Below are 18,262 nucleotides of genomic sequence, written 5' to 3'. Positions count from 1 at the left end.
CTAGCTACCCTCTCCACTACTGTTCCATCGATGTGGATAGGGGGTGTTCCCTCTGCTGTTTCCTGAAGTCCACAATCATCTCCTTAGTTTTGTTGACGTTGAGTGTGAGGTTATTTTCCTGACACCACACTCCGAGGGCCCTCACCTCCTCCCTGTAGGCCGTCTCGTCGTTGTTGGTAATCAAGCCTACCACTGTTGTGTCGTCCGCAAACTTGATGATTGAGTTGGAGGCGTGCATGGCCACGCAGTCGTGGGTGAACAGGGAGTACAGGAGAGGGCTCAGAACGCACCCTTGTGGGGCCCCGTGTTGAGGATCAGCGGGGAGGAGATGTTGTTGCCTACCCTCACCACCTGGGGCGGCCCGTCAGGAAGTCCAGTACCCAGTTGCACAGGGCGGGGTCGAGACCCAGGGTCTCGAGCTTGATGACGAGCTTGGCGGGTACTATGGTGTTGAATGCCGAGCTGTAGTCGATGAACAGCATTCTCACATAGGTATTCCTCTTGTCCAGGTGGGTTAGGGCAGTGTGCAGTGTGGTTGAGATTGCATCGTCTGTGGACCTATTTGGGCGGTAAGCAAATTGGAGTGGGTCTAGGGTGTCAGGTAGGGTGGAGGTGATATGGTCCTTGACTAGTCTCTCAAAGCACTTCATGATGACGGAAGTGAGTGCTACGGGGCGGTAGTCGTTTAGCTCAGTTACCTTAGCTTTCTTGGGAACAGGAACAATGGTGGCCCTCTTGAAGCATGTGGGAACAGCAGACTGGTATAGGGATTGATTGAATATGTCCGTAAACACACCGGCCAGCTGGTCTGCGCATGCTCTGAGGGCGCGGCTGGGGATGCCGTCTGGGCCTACAGTATCTTATGCATTCTAAATTACCGCCCATTTGGAAAAGGAAAATGCAATAAATATTTACTCTGAGCTGCGCTCAATTGGATACGTTGTAGTAATATCGTTGTGTGATAGAAGGGATACTCTGTCTGTTCTTTCCTAGCCCGCAACAATTCCATGTGAATCCGATAACTACAATGTGCAGACTTTCCACTGTAGAGTTTATGTCATCTTATCATTGATGAGAATGTCTCAGATGACAACTGAACTGATATCATAATTGATTAAGTACCACCGCATATGTTCAATTTGTCGGATTACCAGAATATAGTTCATTTCCCCCCACCTTCTGATGTTCCCAGAATCTCTTTGTTAACCAAGGGATTTTCAAATTTCACATCAGCAGGGTAGAGGAAAAAGGGGGGAAAGAGGTATTTATGACTGTCATAAACCTACCCCCAGGCCAACGACATGACACTGTGCTCCCGTGGAAATCTAATTAGCGTTATAAATAGCATTGTAAAAAATCGGTCTGTTATCAGATTTTTTGCATGGGTCGCAATTCAACCCACCGCATCTGCGTTGGAAGGTGGCAGAGCTACAGCGGTGTTTGTCAAACCAGGAAACATCCCAAAAATCGTCTTCTCACAAAAATGTCTGTAGCGTCGTAATGGTTTGGTGTACAAATTAATAAGACCCCTCTACTGAATGATGACTCTCACAAACACGTGTTTTGCTCTAGGATGCCTAGAAGCCTCACAAGACTTGTCTGAAGGTAGCCCTGTACCTTCAGTAAAAGTTATGGAAGTACAGTGCCTTCAGAATGTATTCACAACCCTTTATTTTTCCCAAATTTTGTTTTGTTACAGCCTGAATTTAAAATTGATTAAATTTAGTGTCACTGATACCCCATAATCTCAAAGTGAAATTGTGGTTGCTGAAATGTCTTGAGTCAATAAGTATTCAACCCCTTTGTTAAGGCAAGCCTGAAGTTCAGGAGTAAAAATTGCATTATAAGTTGCATGGACTCATTCTGTGTTAAATAATAGTGGTTAATGAGGTTATGATTATTATGTTTTTTGTTATTGTTGTACTTTAACTCCTTTTTCTCCCCAATTTCGTGATATCCAAATTGGTAGTTAGTCTTGTCCCATTGCTGCAGCTCCCCTACAGTCTCAGGAGAGGCGTAGGTTGAGAGCCATGCGTCCTCCGAAACACAACCCTGCCAAACCGCACTGCTTCTTGACACACACCTCGCTTAACCCGGAAGCCAGTCACACCAATGTGTTGGAGGACACACCATCCAGTTGGCAACCGAGGCAGCTTGAAGGCGCCCGGGCTGCCACAAGGAGTCGCTAGAGCGCAATGGGACAAGGAAGATGTTGGTAGATGTGTCAAATATTGTAATAAATAAACAGACGCTGAATATCCCTCAGCATGGTGAAATTATTAATTAGGCTGTGGATGGTGTATCAATACACCCAGCCACTACAAAGATAATGGTGTCCTTTCTAACTTAGTTGCTGGAGAGGAAGAAAACTGCTCAAGGATTTCACCATGAGGCCAATGGTTATTGGCTTTTATTTTTATTTTTTATATATCTCAGATTTAGGCCAGACACTTCAAAACAAACTTCAATTTTATACATTTTTGGACTATCTGTTTTGCCATGTATGAATGTTATTCAATGTGTTTCTATAGGCTAATAGCAGTTAGGCCAAATTCAGTGTTTTATGAAATTATTCATAAAACATTTTTAAAAATCATGCTAAATGTTAGTTGGTATTACCATCTTAAAACAATTCCATATGTTATCTTAGTAGAATCCCAGTCCAGGGCCCTTCTGTTTGAGATATTAAAATTCTGACAATAGAGCGATGTAAAATACAAATATTTTGGAAAGATCAGGTAAGGAGCAGGATGACTTATTTTTATTACAACATGTTAAATATATCAGCTAATACTTCCATAAACAGGTCTAATAAATCAAAGTCTAAAATCCAAAATATTTACATGGACTTTAATCTGTAAAGTGAAAGGGGAAAATCTGGAATACAAAACATTTAGGCTTTTTTTCTATTCAAGTCCTGTTAGTAAAAATGTTGCTAATAGAATCAACAAATTAAAACGTGGATGTGTAAGCACAAACATTCTGTACATTCCTTCCTTACAGTAATATGTTCCTATAAATAGCTGCTCATACAATACTCAGCATGTTAATTCTACATTTACAGTCTGTAAATAAAAACGAATTAAAAATGTAATGCTTTTTTTCTAATGTCATCCACTGTAGTCTTTCTCACATTGCCACACAATAATAATTGGTTTAGCTTACTATACGAGCCACAACACTATTTTTAGATTCTTCTTCCGAGGAGAATATCAAATGGAGCCACCACCTCATTCTCCAGTCCTGTCAAGTTCTGTCTTTTGATTCCTGCTAAGTTAGTCAAATCCTCCTTGACTAACTGCGCCAACTTCTGCAGCCCTTTGAAGTAGAAAGATCTGGAGGTGGAATTACACGCGTGTGGCGGTGCCGCGTTCGTTCCTGGAACGGCAGTCTCAGGTCTGGGTGTTGTTGATGTCGGAGGGGGCGAGGAGAGCCCCTATCCGCCACATGTAGAGGGAGTACAGAGGGAAATCATCGGACAGGAGCAAGACGCTATGCTCCAGCCGGCCCAGAAGGGCCCTCTGCTCTGGGTTCCAGTGGTGCCCAGTTCCCCTGTGGCCCCTGGAGGTCCTTGTCCGACCTGAAGAAGCTGCTCCAGGAGCCAGAACAGATAGAAGGAGTTCTCATACAGGGATATGTCAAACTGGCCGGGCCCCTCGCTGCTTTCCCCCTGAAAAACACAAACATCACAGAGGAAATTAAAGTAAACTACCTGGCTGGAATAAATACCAACAGCATCTCACACTTAATATTTGAACTCATCCTGCTCTCAGGTAATTTTACAGGCTTCTAAAAAGAGAAATGAAAAATAATTATATACACTCAACCGAATTTAGAGAAAAACTGATGACAAAAAAACGTACTTGTGTGCAAAAGGTGTGCTTTGAAGCCTAATTCCAGTTGACTGGTATCACTGTGTGCGTGTATTTGTGTATGGGTATGAGTGCCATTTACGCTTGTGCTGTTTGTGTGAGTGTGTGTGTGTGTGTGTATGCGTGTTTGTGTGTGTGGAGTGAAAATGAGTAGAACAGCAGCCAGATGGCTGTCAGGTGCGGCTCCAGGCTGCTGGCTGTCTCCAGAGAGCTGACAGGATGTGAAATAGTCTCTCCTGCCTGACTCACTCGGACCCCATCTGGGTAGATCACGAACATACACCTCCTCTCCCTGGGGTGCTAATGGTATAGTCTCAATATGGCTGCTGCCATGAAAACTAAAATAAATAAATAAGATGGGTACAGTGAAATGTGTTGTTTTACAGGGTCAGCCATAGTTGTACGGCGTCCCTGGAGCAAATTAGGGTTGAGTGCCTTGCTCAAGGGCACAGGCATATTTTTCACGTCGTTGGCTCGGGTATTCGAACCAGCGACTTTCCGGTTACTGGCCTAACGCTCCAGCCGCTCGGCTATCTACCTACCTGCCTCCCGCTCCTCAGGTTCCGAGGCTTGTGTCAAATCTCAAGTGGTTCACGTAGTGTTAGAGGTGTATTCCCAAACCACAACAACCCGGGAAAGTATGATCAAATATCTACGGTAATCATAAGGCTTATAAATGTTTCGCAATGCAATCTATTCGCCCAATAGGTTGTATCACAGAAAACAAGATCACACATTTTCCCATTAATAATGCAGCAGGTTGGGAAATTAAAAGGTAGAGGAAGTCCTGAAATGAACTGCAAGACCTCTATCGGTGGCGGTGGGGGGTCTGGGTTCCTCTCCCCTCAGAAGTCACTTTCCACTTAGGTCCCATGGTAAATATCCCGCAATTATAACAGAGGAAGCTATTCAATGAGCTGACCACTGCCACCATGGAGAATAGCACCGAACAACCACAATAAACAGCAGCAGATAATGCCTTCTGCTGGCTAACATGACATGAGTATTGTGCCAACATTGCAAAGACAAAATACGCTGAGGGGTCAAACTAAAGTAGCCTAGTAGTAAACATTTAGAGTAGCTCACAAACCCCCAGAACACCGATGGTCTGCAGATAAGAGTCCTCCTGAAGAAGGAAAACAGCCCAGACACACCGAGTCACTAAAAAACTACCTTTTGGGCACCTTACAGCTTGAAGAGATATTCAGAAGGAAAAGAGCCTTAGTCGTTTCTCTTTGGAGACCAATGTCCTCTAATCTTTGTGTCACTAAAACAACTCCCTGCTTTTTGCGCATCATAACCGATATACAGAGAATAACGTAACGGTGTAGAAAACCAGTACAGTTGCTCCTGAACACTTCTCCCAGCCTTCTCTTACCCTATGTCAGAGACACAACTCCAAGACAAAAAAATACCGTCGGCTACACATATGACTCAAATGTAAGCGTGCATACTTGCTAAGTCTAGATCGCTACGACACTCGCCCGACAGTTCTGAAATTGTCGCAGTAGCTGCCGGCTGCACTGAGCGATGTAAAAGTATGGAAGCCCATCCACACCACCAAAAACGTGTAAAATGTTGGTCATACAAATCGGATATGTTTTTTAAAATTTGTAACATTGTGTGGTGATTTCAAAGGTGGCACTACAGGCTCCAGAGTGGTGGAGGGAAATTGTTTTCCTGGGGCCCAGAGTTTTTCCTGATCTGGTACCTGATCAACTGCAGACCCTTGTTACAGTGTATGATCAGGTCATATGGTAAAAGAAAATAACAACCCTGGAAAAACTCCTAACCCTAGCGAGGATGAAAACATGAAAACCCTTTACACAGCCAGAGACAACTGTGATCGGAACAAAAACAAACATGGCTGCGCTCACTGTATGCATGGTTGCATCCTGTAGGCCTTTGCATCTGTAATAAAACAGATACTCATACAGTATGTCATCACAATTGTGTTGATTGATTAATTCCAGTCAATTATTTGTGATTAAAAAGGACTAGGTTGCCTAGCCACCCGAAGTGTGAATATAAACCAAATTTGATCATTCACATTCTCAGAACACAAATAAATGGGCCTATTTTAGGCTATAAAAACAGGACGTTATTGTTACCGAAAAACAAAATACCAAACGAACGTAAAGTTCTGCAGGCTACACAGCAACTATACAAAATCAAGATCCCACAAACTAAGGTGGAAAAAAGGCTGCCCAAGTATGATCCCCAATCAGAGACAACGATAGACAGCTGCCTTTGATTGGGAACCATACCAGGTCAACATAGAAAATACAACATAGATTGCCCACCCTAGTCACACCCTCACCTAACCAAATAGAGAATAAAAAGGCTCTCTAAGGTCAGGGCGTGACAGTTATGTTTGCCCAGATGCGTATAGGCTTCTCTAGGTTACCTGCAGCTGTGGTTGTTATCAGTAGGCTACAGTTGGTCAGATTGAAGCACAGACTAATTGTGCAAGTTGACTATGGAAGTCTGTTCCCACCACAAAATCTATTTGATTTAATCTGACTTCGAGTTATGAGATAGTAAGTCATAATAATGAGATAGTAAGTCAAAAATAATGAGATAGTAAGTCATAATAATGAGATAGTAAGTCATAATAATGAGATAGTAAGTCATAATAATGAGATAGTAAGTTATAATAATGAGATAGTAAGTCATAATAATTAGATAGTAAGTCATAATAATGATACACATTCAGGTGATCTGTATCACATAAATCCAATGTGCACTTTGCATCAGGCCCTCAACTTTCAAAGGACAGCCTTATGTACTGTATATCCTATAGTCAATCACAGTGTGTGTGTGTGTGTGTGTGTGTGTGTGTGTGTGTGTGTGTGTGTGTGTGTGTGTGTGTGTGTGTGTGTGTGTGTGTGTGTGTGTGTGTGTGTGTGTGTGTGTGTGTGTGTGTGTGTGTGTGTGTGTGTGTGTGTGTGTGTGTGTGTGTGTGTGTGTGTGTGTGTGATATGAGTTGGTGCCTGCTTGATGACATCTGGTTCACATCTGATCAGATATGACTAATGCATTAATTCAATCCAATCTGTTAAAGGGGCAATCTGGGTCTGGTATATATAGCCATTGATTCTTGAAGAATGTAACTTAGAAATGCTTCCTGAGCAACGTTCTTACTTATGCCATCAGAAATCAAAATATAAGCTCGTTTAACTCCATTGTTTGTAAACAATATAATTGTAAACAAACGCTGTAAAAGCTTCAAAACATGGTTAAAACTATCATTTTGATCTCATGGATGGTCAGTCCTTGCATCCCTATGTGAGAGTCCTTGAGACTATGTACATATTTGAGAGTGGTTACATTTCTCCTGCCCCATTCCTCAGCTTTTTTTGTTTTTTCTCAGAGGGGCCACTTTATTGTTTGAATCACAGATTACTTTTCAAGTCCATGATCCAGACTCACTATATCATAATTATGACTTACAGATCTCATAATTATGATTTAGTATCTCATAATTATGATTTACTATGTCGTAACTCGCAGTCAGATTATTTTTTTGCGGGGGGGGGGGGGCTTCCATAGGCTTCCACCGCTTATCGTGGTGAATTCACTTATATCCATGTTGTCAGTCGCAATGAGCTTATAGCATATGTAATGATTTGCATGATATTGAGGAAAATGAAGCTGATTTGGAGTAATGTAAGGTAGGCCTACTGTACTTTTATATTGGCATGAGAGGGTTAATCATTCATTTTTGATAGGCTAACGTTACTTGATGAAGACACACTCTTTTAACAACTCTGTGCTTTGGTCTTGAAGCTAAATGTACGAGAAAATAAATTGTCTGCACATACATGCTTGTGAATTGCTGCATTATTCAGGTGTAATATGGTTTGGTTGTATTATTCAATAGTGTCATACGTTTTAGAAGAACACGTTCTGCTATTGTTGAATTTTTTGTGTTTACTGGCTAGTGGCTACTGTGCCATTTACAGTCAATATGAGCTGCAGACCAAGAATGTTGTGTTACCAACCAGAACGAAAGGTGAGGGAGGCAAAGATGTAATGTGAATTGAAAAGTTGAATTATCTTTCGCCACCCCGCTCTACAGACTCTCCTTCATATCTCATAGTGGGAATAGGACCTTTATTACGCTAGCAGAGAGCAGAGATACTCGGGGAATTGGCTTTCCATTGTTTACAGGTCTCTCTGCCCCCAACCTATTCACACCTCTTCTGGATCTCTCTCCTGGTGTGGGTCAGCTGACCTTGGCCAGGCCAATCAGCGGTCTAACCTGGTGGTGGTAACAGGCCCCCAATTCCTGCTGGTGCTTTAGTTGTTCCAAGGAGGGCAGGTTGAGCGTCTCTGTCCTCCATCACAATTCAGCAACTGGACCTCTCCCCTTTCCACATGGACAATCCTCTAATCTGGACTTCCTAACTGTGTGTTAGTGCAGTGGCACCTAACCGTTTTTGGTTACTGTACCAACAACTGAATTTAGCTCTGCCTGGATTACCCCTGAAGTACCCCCTCGTGTATTTTACCAGTACACCTATGGTCTCATGAGGCTTCCCATGTACCCACAGTGGATAGGCCAAGTACCCCCAGGGGTTCTAGTACCCCTGGTTGGGAACCACTGGGTTAGTGCATGGAATGACCATGTAAGTGACCATGTAAAGCTCTGCCTTATCTCAGTTCACTGGTCACGATGGCAACACCCACCCATAGCACGCGCTCCAGCAGGTGTATCTCTCTGATCATCCCTAAGGCCAACACCTCATTTGGCCGCCTTTCGTTCCAGTTCTCTGCTGCCTGTGACTGGAACGAATTGCAAAAATCGCTGAAGTTGGAGACTTTTATCTCCCTCACCAACTTCAAACATCTGCTATCTGAGCAGCTAACCGATCGCTGCAGCTGTACATAGTCTATCGGTAAATAGCCCACCCAACTTTACCTACCTCATTCACATACTGTTTATATTTATTTACTTTTCTGCTCTTTTGCACACCAATATCTCTACCTGTACATGACCATCTGATCATTTATCACTCCAGTGTTAATCTGCTAAATTGTAATTATTCGCCTACCTCCTCATGTCTTTTGCACACAATGTATATAGACTCTCTTTTTTTTCTACTGTGTTATTGACTTGTTAATTGTTTACTCCATGTGTAACTCTGTGTTGTCTGTTCACACTGCTATGCTTGATCTTGGCCAGGTCGCAGTTGCAAATGAGAACTTGTTCTCAACTAGCCTAACTGGTTAAATAAAGGTGAAAAAAAGAAAAGTGGACACCTAGTGGGTTAGGGTTCAACTGCTGCATGTACCTTATCTATTCAAATGTAACATGCTACTGTATTACTGCCTACTATACTACTGCTACATGTCTCATTCAATGTAGTGTGTTAGCAGGCTAATGCATATCAGTGTTATAGCTAATGTTACATAGACCACATCTTCCCTACTGTTCCCCTTAGATTTTTATTTAGTCACATGCACATGGCAGATTTAGTGGCAGGGAGGAGAGTACACTCTTAATGGTGCTTCTGTAGAAGACTGAGGGCCCTTGGGGACAGGCCACATTTCTTCAGCCTCATGAGGTTAAAGAGTCACTGTTGTTACTTCTTTGCCACGGTGTCTGTGTGGTTTGACCATTTTACGCTTTTTGATGGTCTCCATGGCGGCCCCGTTCCCCCTGAAGTCCATAATCAGTCCCTTTGTTTAGCTGACGTTGAGGGAGAGGTTGTTTACCTGGCACAACACCATCAGAGTGCCTACCTCCTCCCTGAATGCCATCTCGCTGTTATGGCTAATCAGGCCTACTGCTGTCGTGTTGTCAGTGAACTTGATGATGAGAGTTGAAAAAAACTGCCACACAGTCGTGGGTATGCAGGGAGTACAGGAGGAGACTGAGGACGCACACTTGTGGGGCCCTAGTGTTGAGAATCAGTGTGGAGGAGTTAATGTTGCCTATCTTCACCACCTGTGGGGGGGGGGGTCCATCAGGAAAATCCAGGACCCATCTGCATAGGGAGGAGTTCAGTCCCGGGGCTGTGAGCTTTGTGGTGAGCATAAAGGGACACTATGGTACTGAAGAACCGAGCTGTAGTTGATGAACAGCATCCTCACATATGCATTCTGCTTGTCCAGGTGGGTGAAGGCAGTGTGCAGTGCAATGGTAATTGGGTTGTCCGTGGATCTGTCGGGGCGGTAGGCAAATTGGAGACGGTTCAGTGTCGGGAGGGAGGCGATGATGTAGTCTGACTAGCCTCTCAAAGCACTTCGCGATGACGGAACTGAGTGGTACGGGTCTGTAGTCATTCAGTTCAGTTACCATTCTTGGGCACAGGGATGATAGTGAACATCTTGAAGCAGGTGGGGATAACGGAAAACACAACAGGATGTCCAAAAACACAACAGCTAGCTGGTCTGTACTTGTTCGGAGGGCGTGGCTAGGGATGTCATCTGGGCCAGCAACCTTGCGAGGGGTTAACATGTTTGAATGACTTGCATGCATCCTCCGTGGAGACGTAACCCTCATTGACCTCAGAGGCTCTCATCGGCAGCTCAGAGTCGTTTTGCTTGAACCTTGAGAAAAAGGTGTTTGTTTAGCTTGTCCAGTAGGGCGACATTGGTGTCTGCAATGTGACTGGCTTTTTTTTGTAATCCGTGATCGTTAGAAGCCCCTGCCACATACGCCCTTGGGGTAGTTCTGGGTACAGTACAGTAGGGCTGGGCGATATGGGCAAAATATCACATCAAGGTATTTATAAATAAATAAATACGTATGCCATCCAAGGGTCAGCACATACATTCTAAGTGATTTCAATGGATCTTTCTCCATTCTGATTGTTTTAAACTGTTCCAATTAAACTTCAAGCTAAAACATTCCTCCAGGACTGCGGCGCAGAAGAAATGCCAGGCTGCGCAGAACTTCACTGAGTTCGCCTCATTAGTTTGCACTTTCAGCCCCCTTTCAATGTAACAAAACAAATCTAACCTTGTAAGATTGAGGTGGATTTTGTTGTAGGCAGAGCCAAATCGCAAAGGAGTAGAATTCTATTAGCAGGTAGTTTAGCCCACAAGCGGTCTTTCAATCTTCAATCTGCAAGTGAATGCGCTTTTCAGATCAGCTCAGATCAGAGCCGTGCATGTGCACATTTGTGGATATTCTTTTGCTAGTTAGTGTGTTATTAGCCCAGTTATAGGTAAGTATAGGTCAGCAATAGGGAGTTACTGCTTCCTACTCAAACACAAAACGTGTAGGCTACATTTCAAGCTGTCTTTGAAAAGCAAGTCAGGTAAAAATATTTTGTCTTAATTAACAGGGCAATGTTGTATTTTGAGACCGGCTTGAATGTACAAATAAGCCAATATCCTGTCAAGCCTTGCATAATGTAAAAAAGTCTAATGCAATATAGGCCTGCATTGAACACCACATATAGGCTGTAGGCTATATCATAGAAATCAAAAGCTATTTACATGTGAAAATGTAATGGGATTTTCTCCATTGGATTTGTTGGTTGGCCACTCTGATAAGCCTACATTATGCTCAAATTGCAATAATAGCCTATTGGCTACTGTCTAAAACTGTAAGGGTACAGCCTCAGAGTTCACTGTAAACACGTGCCGGAAGTTGCACAAAATTCGAACAACGTTCAAGTTTCCATACAGAAGATCTAAAATTAGCTAAGAAAAGACAAATTAGCCATTTACAGATGTAAGAAACACAAACTTATAGTGTAATTATAGAACGCTAGTGGATTTAAATGAAGAAGCAAAGTGAAAACAGCATTGTTGTCACCAATATTGTTGCATGTGGTGTATTGACAATGCAGACTGAACGAACAAATGCGTCCCTTGAGTGACAGGGGGCGGGGCTAGGTCTGTGTGGGAAGCGGCATGGAGAGAGGAGAGAGATGACTCGAGTAGCTGAGCAAATTATAAAAAGGGACGTTACATACGGCGTATCATATTTAGCAAACCAAACATTCAAAAACTATTATAGAAGGTAAAGTAAAAACGCAAACCGATCCGTTCATCAATACTGGTATATTGTAAAACACAGTATACCGCCCAACCCTACAGTTTAGGATGCAGGCCATTAGGAGTATTCTCGCCACTATTACTATAGGCCTGAAGATGGCTGCAGTGTTGTTATGCAACCCAAGATGGCTGCCTCCATGGCTTTTCCCTAGCATTGCTAGCCTCCAACTATGCTACGCTACTCCATTAGCTGCTGTATTGCATATTGTTATTTAAATAATAAAGCAGTACACTGCTATTATACAGTTATCTGCTGCTTGTCACGCCTTGGTCATTGTATTTTGTGTTTTTGTTATATATTTTGTCAGGCCAGGGTGTGACATGGGTTTATGTTATTGTATTTTCGTATTGGGGTTTGTAGTATTTGGGATCGCGGCTGATTAGGGGTGTTGTATAGGCTTGGCTGCCTGAGGCAGTTCTTAATCAGAGTCAGGTGATTCTTGTTGTCCCTGATTGGGAACCGTATTTAGGCAGCCTGGTTTCGCTTTGTATTTCGTGGGTGATTGTTCCTGTTCCTGTCTCTGTGTAGTTTCACCAGATAGGCTGTAATTAGGTTTCACGTTCCGTTTGTTGTTTTGTATTTTGTATCGTTATTTCATGTGTCACTTTTTTCTATTAAAGTCATGAGTAACCACTACGCTGCATTTCGGTCCGACTCTCTTTCCACAAACGAAGAACGCCGTTACAGAATCACCAACACACACGGACAGAGCAGCGTGTTAACAGGCAGCGACAGCTGGAGCAGAAAAAGGAGGACGTTATGGACAGCAGAGGCATGGAGTATACGACGTGGGAAGAAATCGACAGGTGGGCGGCCGACCCAGAGAGAGTGCAGGAGCCCGCATGGGATTCGCTGGAGCAATGCGAAGAGGGCTATAGGCGAATGGAGTCAAAGAGAAAGACACGGTGGCGCAGAGCGAGGGGAAACCTCAACCTCCAGTAAGGCCCCCCCAAATATTTATTGGGGAGGGCTACCAGAGAGAGAGTGGCTGAGTCAGGAGTCAGACCTGAGCCTACTCTCCCTGTTAATTGTGAGGAGCAGCAATATAAGGACTTCTGGTCTTGGGAGATGATATTAGACGGAAAAGGACCCTGGGCGCAGCCGGGAAAATATCGTCGTCCCAAGAAAGAACTAGAGGCATGCACAATTTGCGAGTCGCGGTTGGAAGCGTCTGCTAAAAGCAGCCCAAAATTATTAGGCCTGAAGATGGCTGCAGTGTTGTTATGCAACCCAAGATGGCTGCTGAGCATGCGCAAACTCCCTGTGCTCAGCTGCTGTTGGGCTATTGTTATTTAAAGACCGGGCAGACACCGTGTTATGCTATGGAGCGCAAGGTGTTTCTCATGGGTTTATGTTATTGTATTTTCTGTGCTGATTAGGAGGGTGCAGGTGCATAGCCAGGTGCAGCACATACCAGCCCTTCGTGTTGGCCGGGCTAGAGTGGGCATCGAGCCAGGTAAGCTTGGGCAGGCTAGGTGCTCAGGTGAGCTCCAGTGCGCCTGCATGGTCCGGTCTATCCAGAGCCACCTCCACACACCAGTCCTCCGGTAGCAGCTCCCCGCACCAGGCTTCCTGTGCGTGTCCTCAATCCTGTAGCACCAGTTCCAGCACCACGCACCAGGCCTTCTGTGCGCCTCGCCTGTTCAGCACAGCCAGAGCCTTCCTTCCCTCCTGCGCGACCCGGAGTCTCCCGCCTGTTCAGCACAGCCAGAGCCTTCCTTCCCTCCTGCGCAGAGAGAGAGTGGCTTCAGGAGTCTCCCGCCTGTTCCCTGCTATCAGAGCCTTCCTCCTCTACAGCGATACCAGAGCTTCCTGCCTCCCAAGAGCAGCCTGAGCTGTCAGTCTGCATGAAACAGCCAGAGCTGCCAGTCTGCAAGGAGCTGCTAGTCTGCAAGGAGCTGCCAGGTGTTTCTCCTGTCTGCAAGGTGCTGCCAGCCTGCATGGAGCCAGCCTGCATGGAGCAGTTTCTCTGTGCTGTCAGCCTGCATGGAGCAGTCAGAGCTGTCAGCCTGCATGGAGCAGTCAGAGCTGTCAGCCTGCATGAGCAGTCAGAGCTGTCAGCCTGCATTGAGCAGTCAGAGCTGTCAGTCTGCATAAAGCAGCCAGAGCTGTCAGCCTGCATGGAGCAGTCAAAGCTGTCAGTCTGTTCGAAGCAGCCAGAGCTGTCAGTCTGCATGAAGCAGCCAGAGCTGTCAGTCTGCATGAAGCAGCCAGAGCTGTCAGTCTGCATGAAGCAGCCAGAGCTGTCAGTCTGCATGAAGCAGCCAGAGCTGTCAGTCTGCAAAGAGCTGCCAGTCTGCAAAGAGCTGCCAGTCTGCAAGGAGCTGTCAGCCTGCATGGAGCTGCCAGAGCTGTCAGTCTGCAAAGAGTTGTCAGTCTGCAAAGAGCTGCCAGTCTGCAGGGTGCCGTCAGCCTGCATGGAGCAGTCAGAGCTGTCAGCCTGCATGGAGCAGTCAGAGCTTTCAGCCTGCATGGAGCAGTCAGAGCTGTCAGTCTGTATGAAGCAGCCAGAGCTGTCAGTCTGCATGAAGCAGCCAGAGCTGTCAGTCTGCATGAAGCAGCCAGAGATGTCAGTCTGCAAGGAGCTGCCAGTCTGATAGGTGCTGCCAGCCTGCATGGAGCAGTCAGAGCTGTCAGCCTGCATGGAGCAGTCAGAGCTGTCAGTCTGCATAAAGCAGCCAGAGCTGTCAGCCTGCATGGAGCAGTCAAAGCTGTCAGTCTGTTCGAAGCAGCCAGAACTGTCAGTCTGCATGAAGCAGCCAGAGCTGTGAGTCTGCATGAAGCAGCCAGAGCTGTCAGTCTGCATGAAGCAGCCAGAGATGTCAGTCTGCAAGGAGCTGCCAGTCTGATAGGTGCTGCCAGCCTGCATGGAGCAGTCAGAGCTGTCAGCCTGCATGGAGCAGTCAGAGCTGTCAGTCTGCATAAAGCAGCCAGAGCTGTCAGCCTGCATGGAGCAGTCAAAGCTGTCAGTCTGTTTGAAGCAGCCAGAGCTGTCAGTCTGCATGAAGCAGCCAGAGCTGTGAGTCTGCATGAAGCAGCCAGAGCTGTCAGTCTGCAAAGAGCTGTCAGTCTGCAACGAGCTGCCAGTCTGCAAGGAGCTGTCAGCCTGCATGGAGCTGCCAGAGCTGTCAGTCTGCAAGGAGCTGTCAGTCTGCATAGAGCAGCTAGATCTGCCAGTCAGCCATGATCTTCCAGATCTGCCAGTCAACCAGTCTCTTCCAGATCTGCCAGTCAACCAGTCTCTTCCAGATCCGCCAGCCAGCCAGGATCTACCGGAGCCTACCACCTGCCTGAGCTTCATCTCAGTACTGGGCTTCCTCTCAGTACTGGGCTTTCTCTCAGTACTGGGCTTCCCCTCAGTACTGGGCTGCCCCTCAGTTCCGGGCTGCCCCTCAGTTCCGGGCTGCCCCTCAGTTCCGGGCTGCCCCTCAGTCTCGAGCTGCCCCTCAGTCCCGAGCTGCCCCTCAGTCCCGAGCTGCCCCTCAGTCCTGAGCTGCCCCTCAGCCCCGAGCTTCCTCAGTCCCGAGCTGCCCCTCAGTCCCGAGATGCCCCTCAGTTCAGTGGGGTTCTGGGTGAGGACTATTAGGCCATGGTCGGCGGCGAGGGTGGATTATCCCAGGACGCGAAGGGGAGGAACTAGGACATTAATGGAGTGGGGTCCACGTCCCGAGCCGGAACCGCCACCATGGACAGACGCCCACCCGGACCCTCCCTATGGTTTTGAGGTGCGTCCGGGAGTCCGCACCTTAGGGGGGGGGTTCTGTCACGCCTTGGTCATTGTATTTTGTGTTTTCGTTCTATATTTGGTCAGGCCAGGGTGTGACATGGGTTTATGTTACTGTATTTTCGTATTGGGGTTTGTAATATTTGGGATCGCGGCTGATTAGGGGTGTTGTATAGGCTTGGCTGCCTGAGGCTGTTCTTGATCAGAGTCAGGTGATTCTTGTTGTCTCTGATTGGGAACCGTATTTAGGTAGCCTGGTTTCGCTTTGTATTTCGTGGGTGATTGTTCCTGTTCCTGTCTCTGTGTAGTTTCACCAGATAGGCTGTAATTAGGTTTCACGTTCCGTTTGTTGTTTTGTATTTTGTATCGTTATTTCATGTGTCACTTTTTTCTATTAAAGTTATGAGTAACCACTACGCTGCATTTCGGTCCGAAGAACGCCGTTACACTGCTACTGTTATTATTACAAGTAATGCCACTGTGTAATACATGCTTTCCTTCTGTCCAATTACAACTTCCACTAGTCCCTTCTCTTTGTAATGCTGTTTGTGTGTGTGTCTGTTTGGTGTGTACTAATACATGTGTGAATTTTTTGTTTTTGTTTTGGGGGATTGGGGGCCCCCTTGTCAAACATTTTCTCTTAGCCTCATGACATAATATGTAGAATAGCATAATAAAACCGTACATTTTTCCGACACAAAATGTGTTTGATATGCAGGAAGTACCCCAAATGTGGTAGTCCGGCTCTGCCTTCAGTGATGTCAGGGCCTCCTGTACTGGATCTATCTGTCTGTCTGCAGGGATTCTAATCACAATGTGCTGTGACCTTGATAGCAGAGGTTTGAGATAATGAAGTGGACCCTGAACGGAATTCAATTGGCCGTGTTGATTAGACTTGCGGCTCGTTAAAGCTAGGAGACTACATACAGTCCCACTCTCTGATTGGAGAGTCAGCCATCACAATCTCAGAGATTGGGAGAGAAAAAGTATAGACAGCATGATAAAGCTGTGCCAAGAGGCCTAAAGGGGTAGTAATATAATGATAGACAGAGATTGATTCGTTGACAGAGCAGAGGCGAAACAGAAAAGCCCACAGTTTGATTCAGACAAGGAGGAAAGATAAGGGAATATACAATTTTCTCCCTTCTCCAGAGCAGAGCTGCTCCCCTTCTCAGTGCTCACTAACGCAACAATACTGTGTCCAGACTTCCAGTCAGCGGGCAGGCTCAGTATTAACGCTCATCTAAATGCATAGCCTGCGATCCACCAGCACTTTGGTACACACTGTGGCAGTATCCAAAATGGCACCCTATTCCCTATTTATTTCAATTGACTGATTCCCTAATATGAACTGTAATTCAGTAAAGCCGTTGAAATTGTTGCATGTTTTATATTTTTGTTCAGTATATATAAAAGTGTAATATTGGTATGCAAACTAAACATTTTCTACATTTCAACTCTGACATGGTACAGGTGTCTTTTTTTAAAAGCCCATAACCATAGGTATGAGGTGTATATTTTTGTTTCAAAGTAGATTTATTTAAGACTACCAAGAAACACCGTGTGACCCTGATTTAGCCCACTGCAGTAAAAGGTTATGGCTCCAGTCTTGATTACTGTCTGGTAATATGATCAAGTGCAGCAAAGAAAGACCTAGCAAAGCTGCAGCTGGCTCAGAACAGAGCAGCACACCTTGCCCTTAACTGCACATACAGAACCAACAACATGCATACCAGTATTTCCTGGTTGAGGGTTGACGAGAATTCCTTACATACCCCCCAAAAGACATGTCACCAGGGTTCTCTTCACAGTCCACAAGTCCAAAACGAATTCAGGGCAACGCACAGTATTATACAGAGCCAAGACTCCAGCCACCCAAGTCAAAGACTGTTCTCTCTGCTACAGCACGGCAAGCGGTACAAGGGCGCCAAGTCTGGGACCAAAAGGCTCCTTAACAGCTTCTACCCCCAAGCTATCAGACTGCTGAACAGTTAATCAAATGGCTACCCAGACTATTTGCATTGACACCCCCCCCCCTTCTTTTGCACGGTCTCTCTTATATTGGCTCTATGCACACTCACTACCCTCACGCATACGGCTGGTAGCCTAGTGGTTAGAGCATTGGGCCAGTAACCGAAAGGTTGCTGGAAAGAATCCCCGAGCTGACAAGGTAAAAATCTGTCGTTCTGCACCTGAACAAGACAGTTAACCCACTGTTCCTAGGCCGTCATTGTAAATAAGAATTTGTTCTTAACTGACTTGCCTAGTTATATAAAGGTTACTTTGAAAAAAACACACACACTTTCACATCTGCTGCTGCAACTCTGTTCATTATCTATCCTGAATTGCCTAGTCACTTTTACCCCCACCTACTTGTACATAATACTTCAATTACCCCCTGCACATTGACTCGGTACCGGTACTCCTTGTATAAAGCCTCGTTACTGTTATTTTATTGTGTTACTATTTCCTTTTGACATTTTTGCAAATTAGTTTGACTTTTTAACTCTGCATTGTTGGAAAAGGGCTCGTAAGTAAGCATTGCACGGTAAAGTCTACACCGGTTGAATTCGGCGCATGCAACAAATACAATTAGACTTGATTTGATCGCATGGAACTTCTTTCCATCTACAATTACTTAAGCAAACA

At 45.4% G+C, this 18,262-nt stretch overlaps 1 protein-coding gene across 2 annotated transcripts in view; it reads right to left on the bottom strand.

Moving 5' to 3' along the window:
* Positions 1-2,448: 2,448 nt before the first annotated feature.
* mei4 (meiosis-specific, MEI4 homolog (S. cerevisiae)) overlaps positions 2,449-18,262 on the bottom strand; it is a 48,769-nt gene continuing 32,955 nt past the window's right edge. For both annotated transcript variants that reach the window (XM_046299508.1, XM_046299509.1), the window contains exon 5: positions 2,449-3,670. In XM_046299508.1, the coding sequence (XP_046155464.1) occupies positions 3,437-3,670 (234 nt within the window). In that variant the 3' untranslated portion in view covers positions 2,449-3,436. The remainder of the gene's footprint in view (positions 3,671-18,262) is intronic.

This window comes from Oncorhynchus gorbuscha, linkage group LG14, assembly GCF_021184085.1.
Source record: "Oncorhynchus gorbuscha isolate QuinsamMale2020 ecotype Even-year linkage group LG14, OgorEven_v1.0, whole genome shotgun sequence".
In the NCBI taxonomy this organism is placed as follows: Eukaryota; Metazoa; Chordata; class Actinopteri; order Salmoniformes; family Salmonidae; genus Oncorhynchus; species Oncorhynchus gorbuscha.
This window is presented reverse-complemented; position numbering and strand designations above follow the sequence as displayed.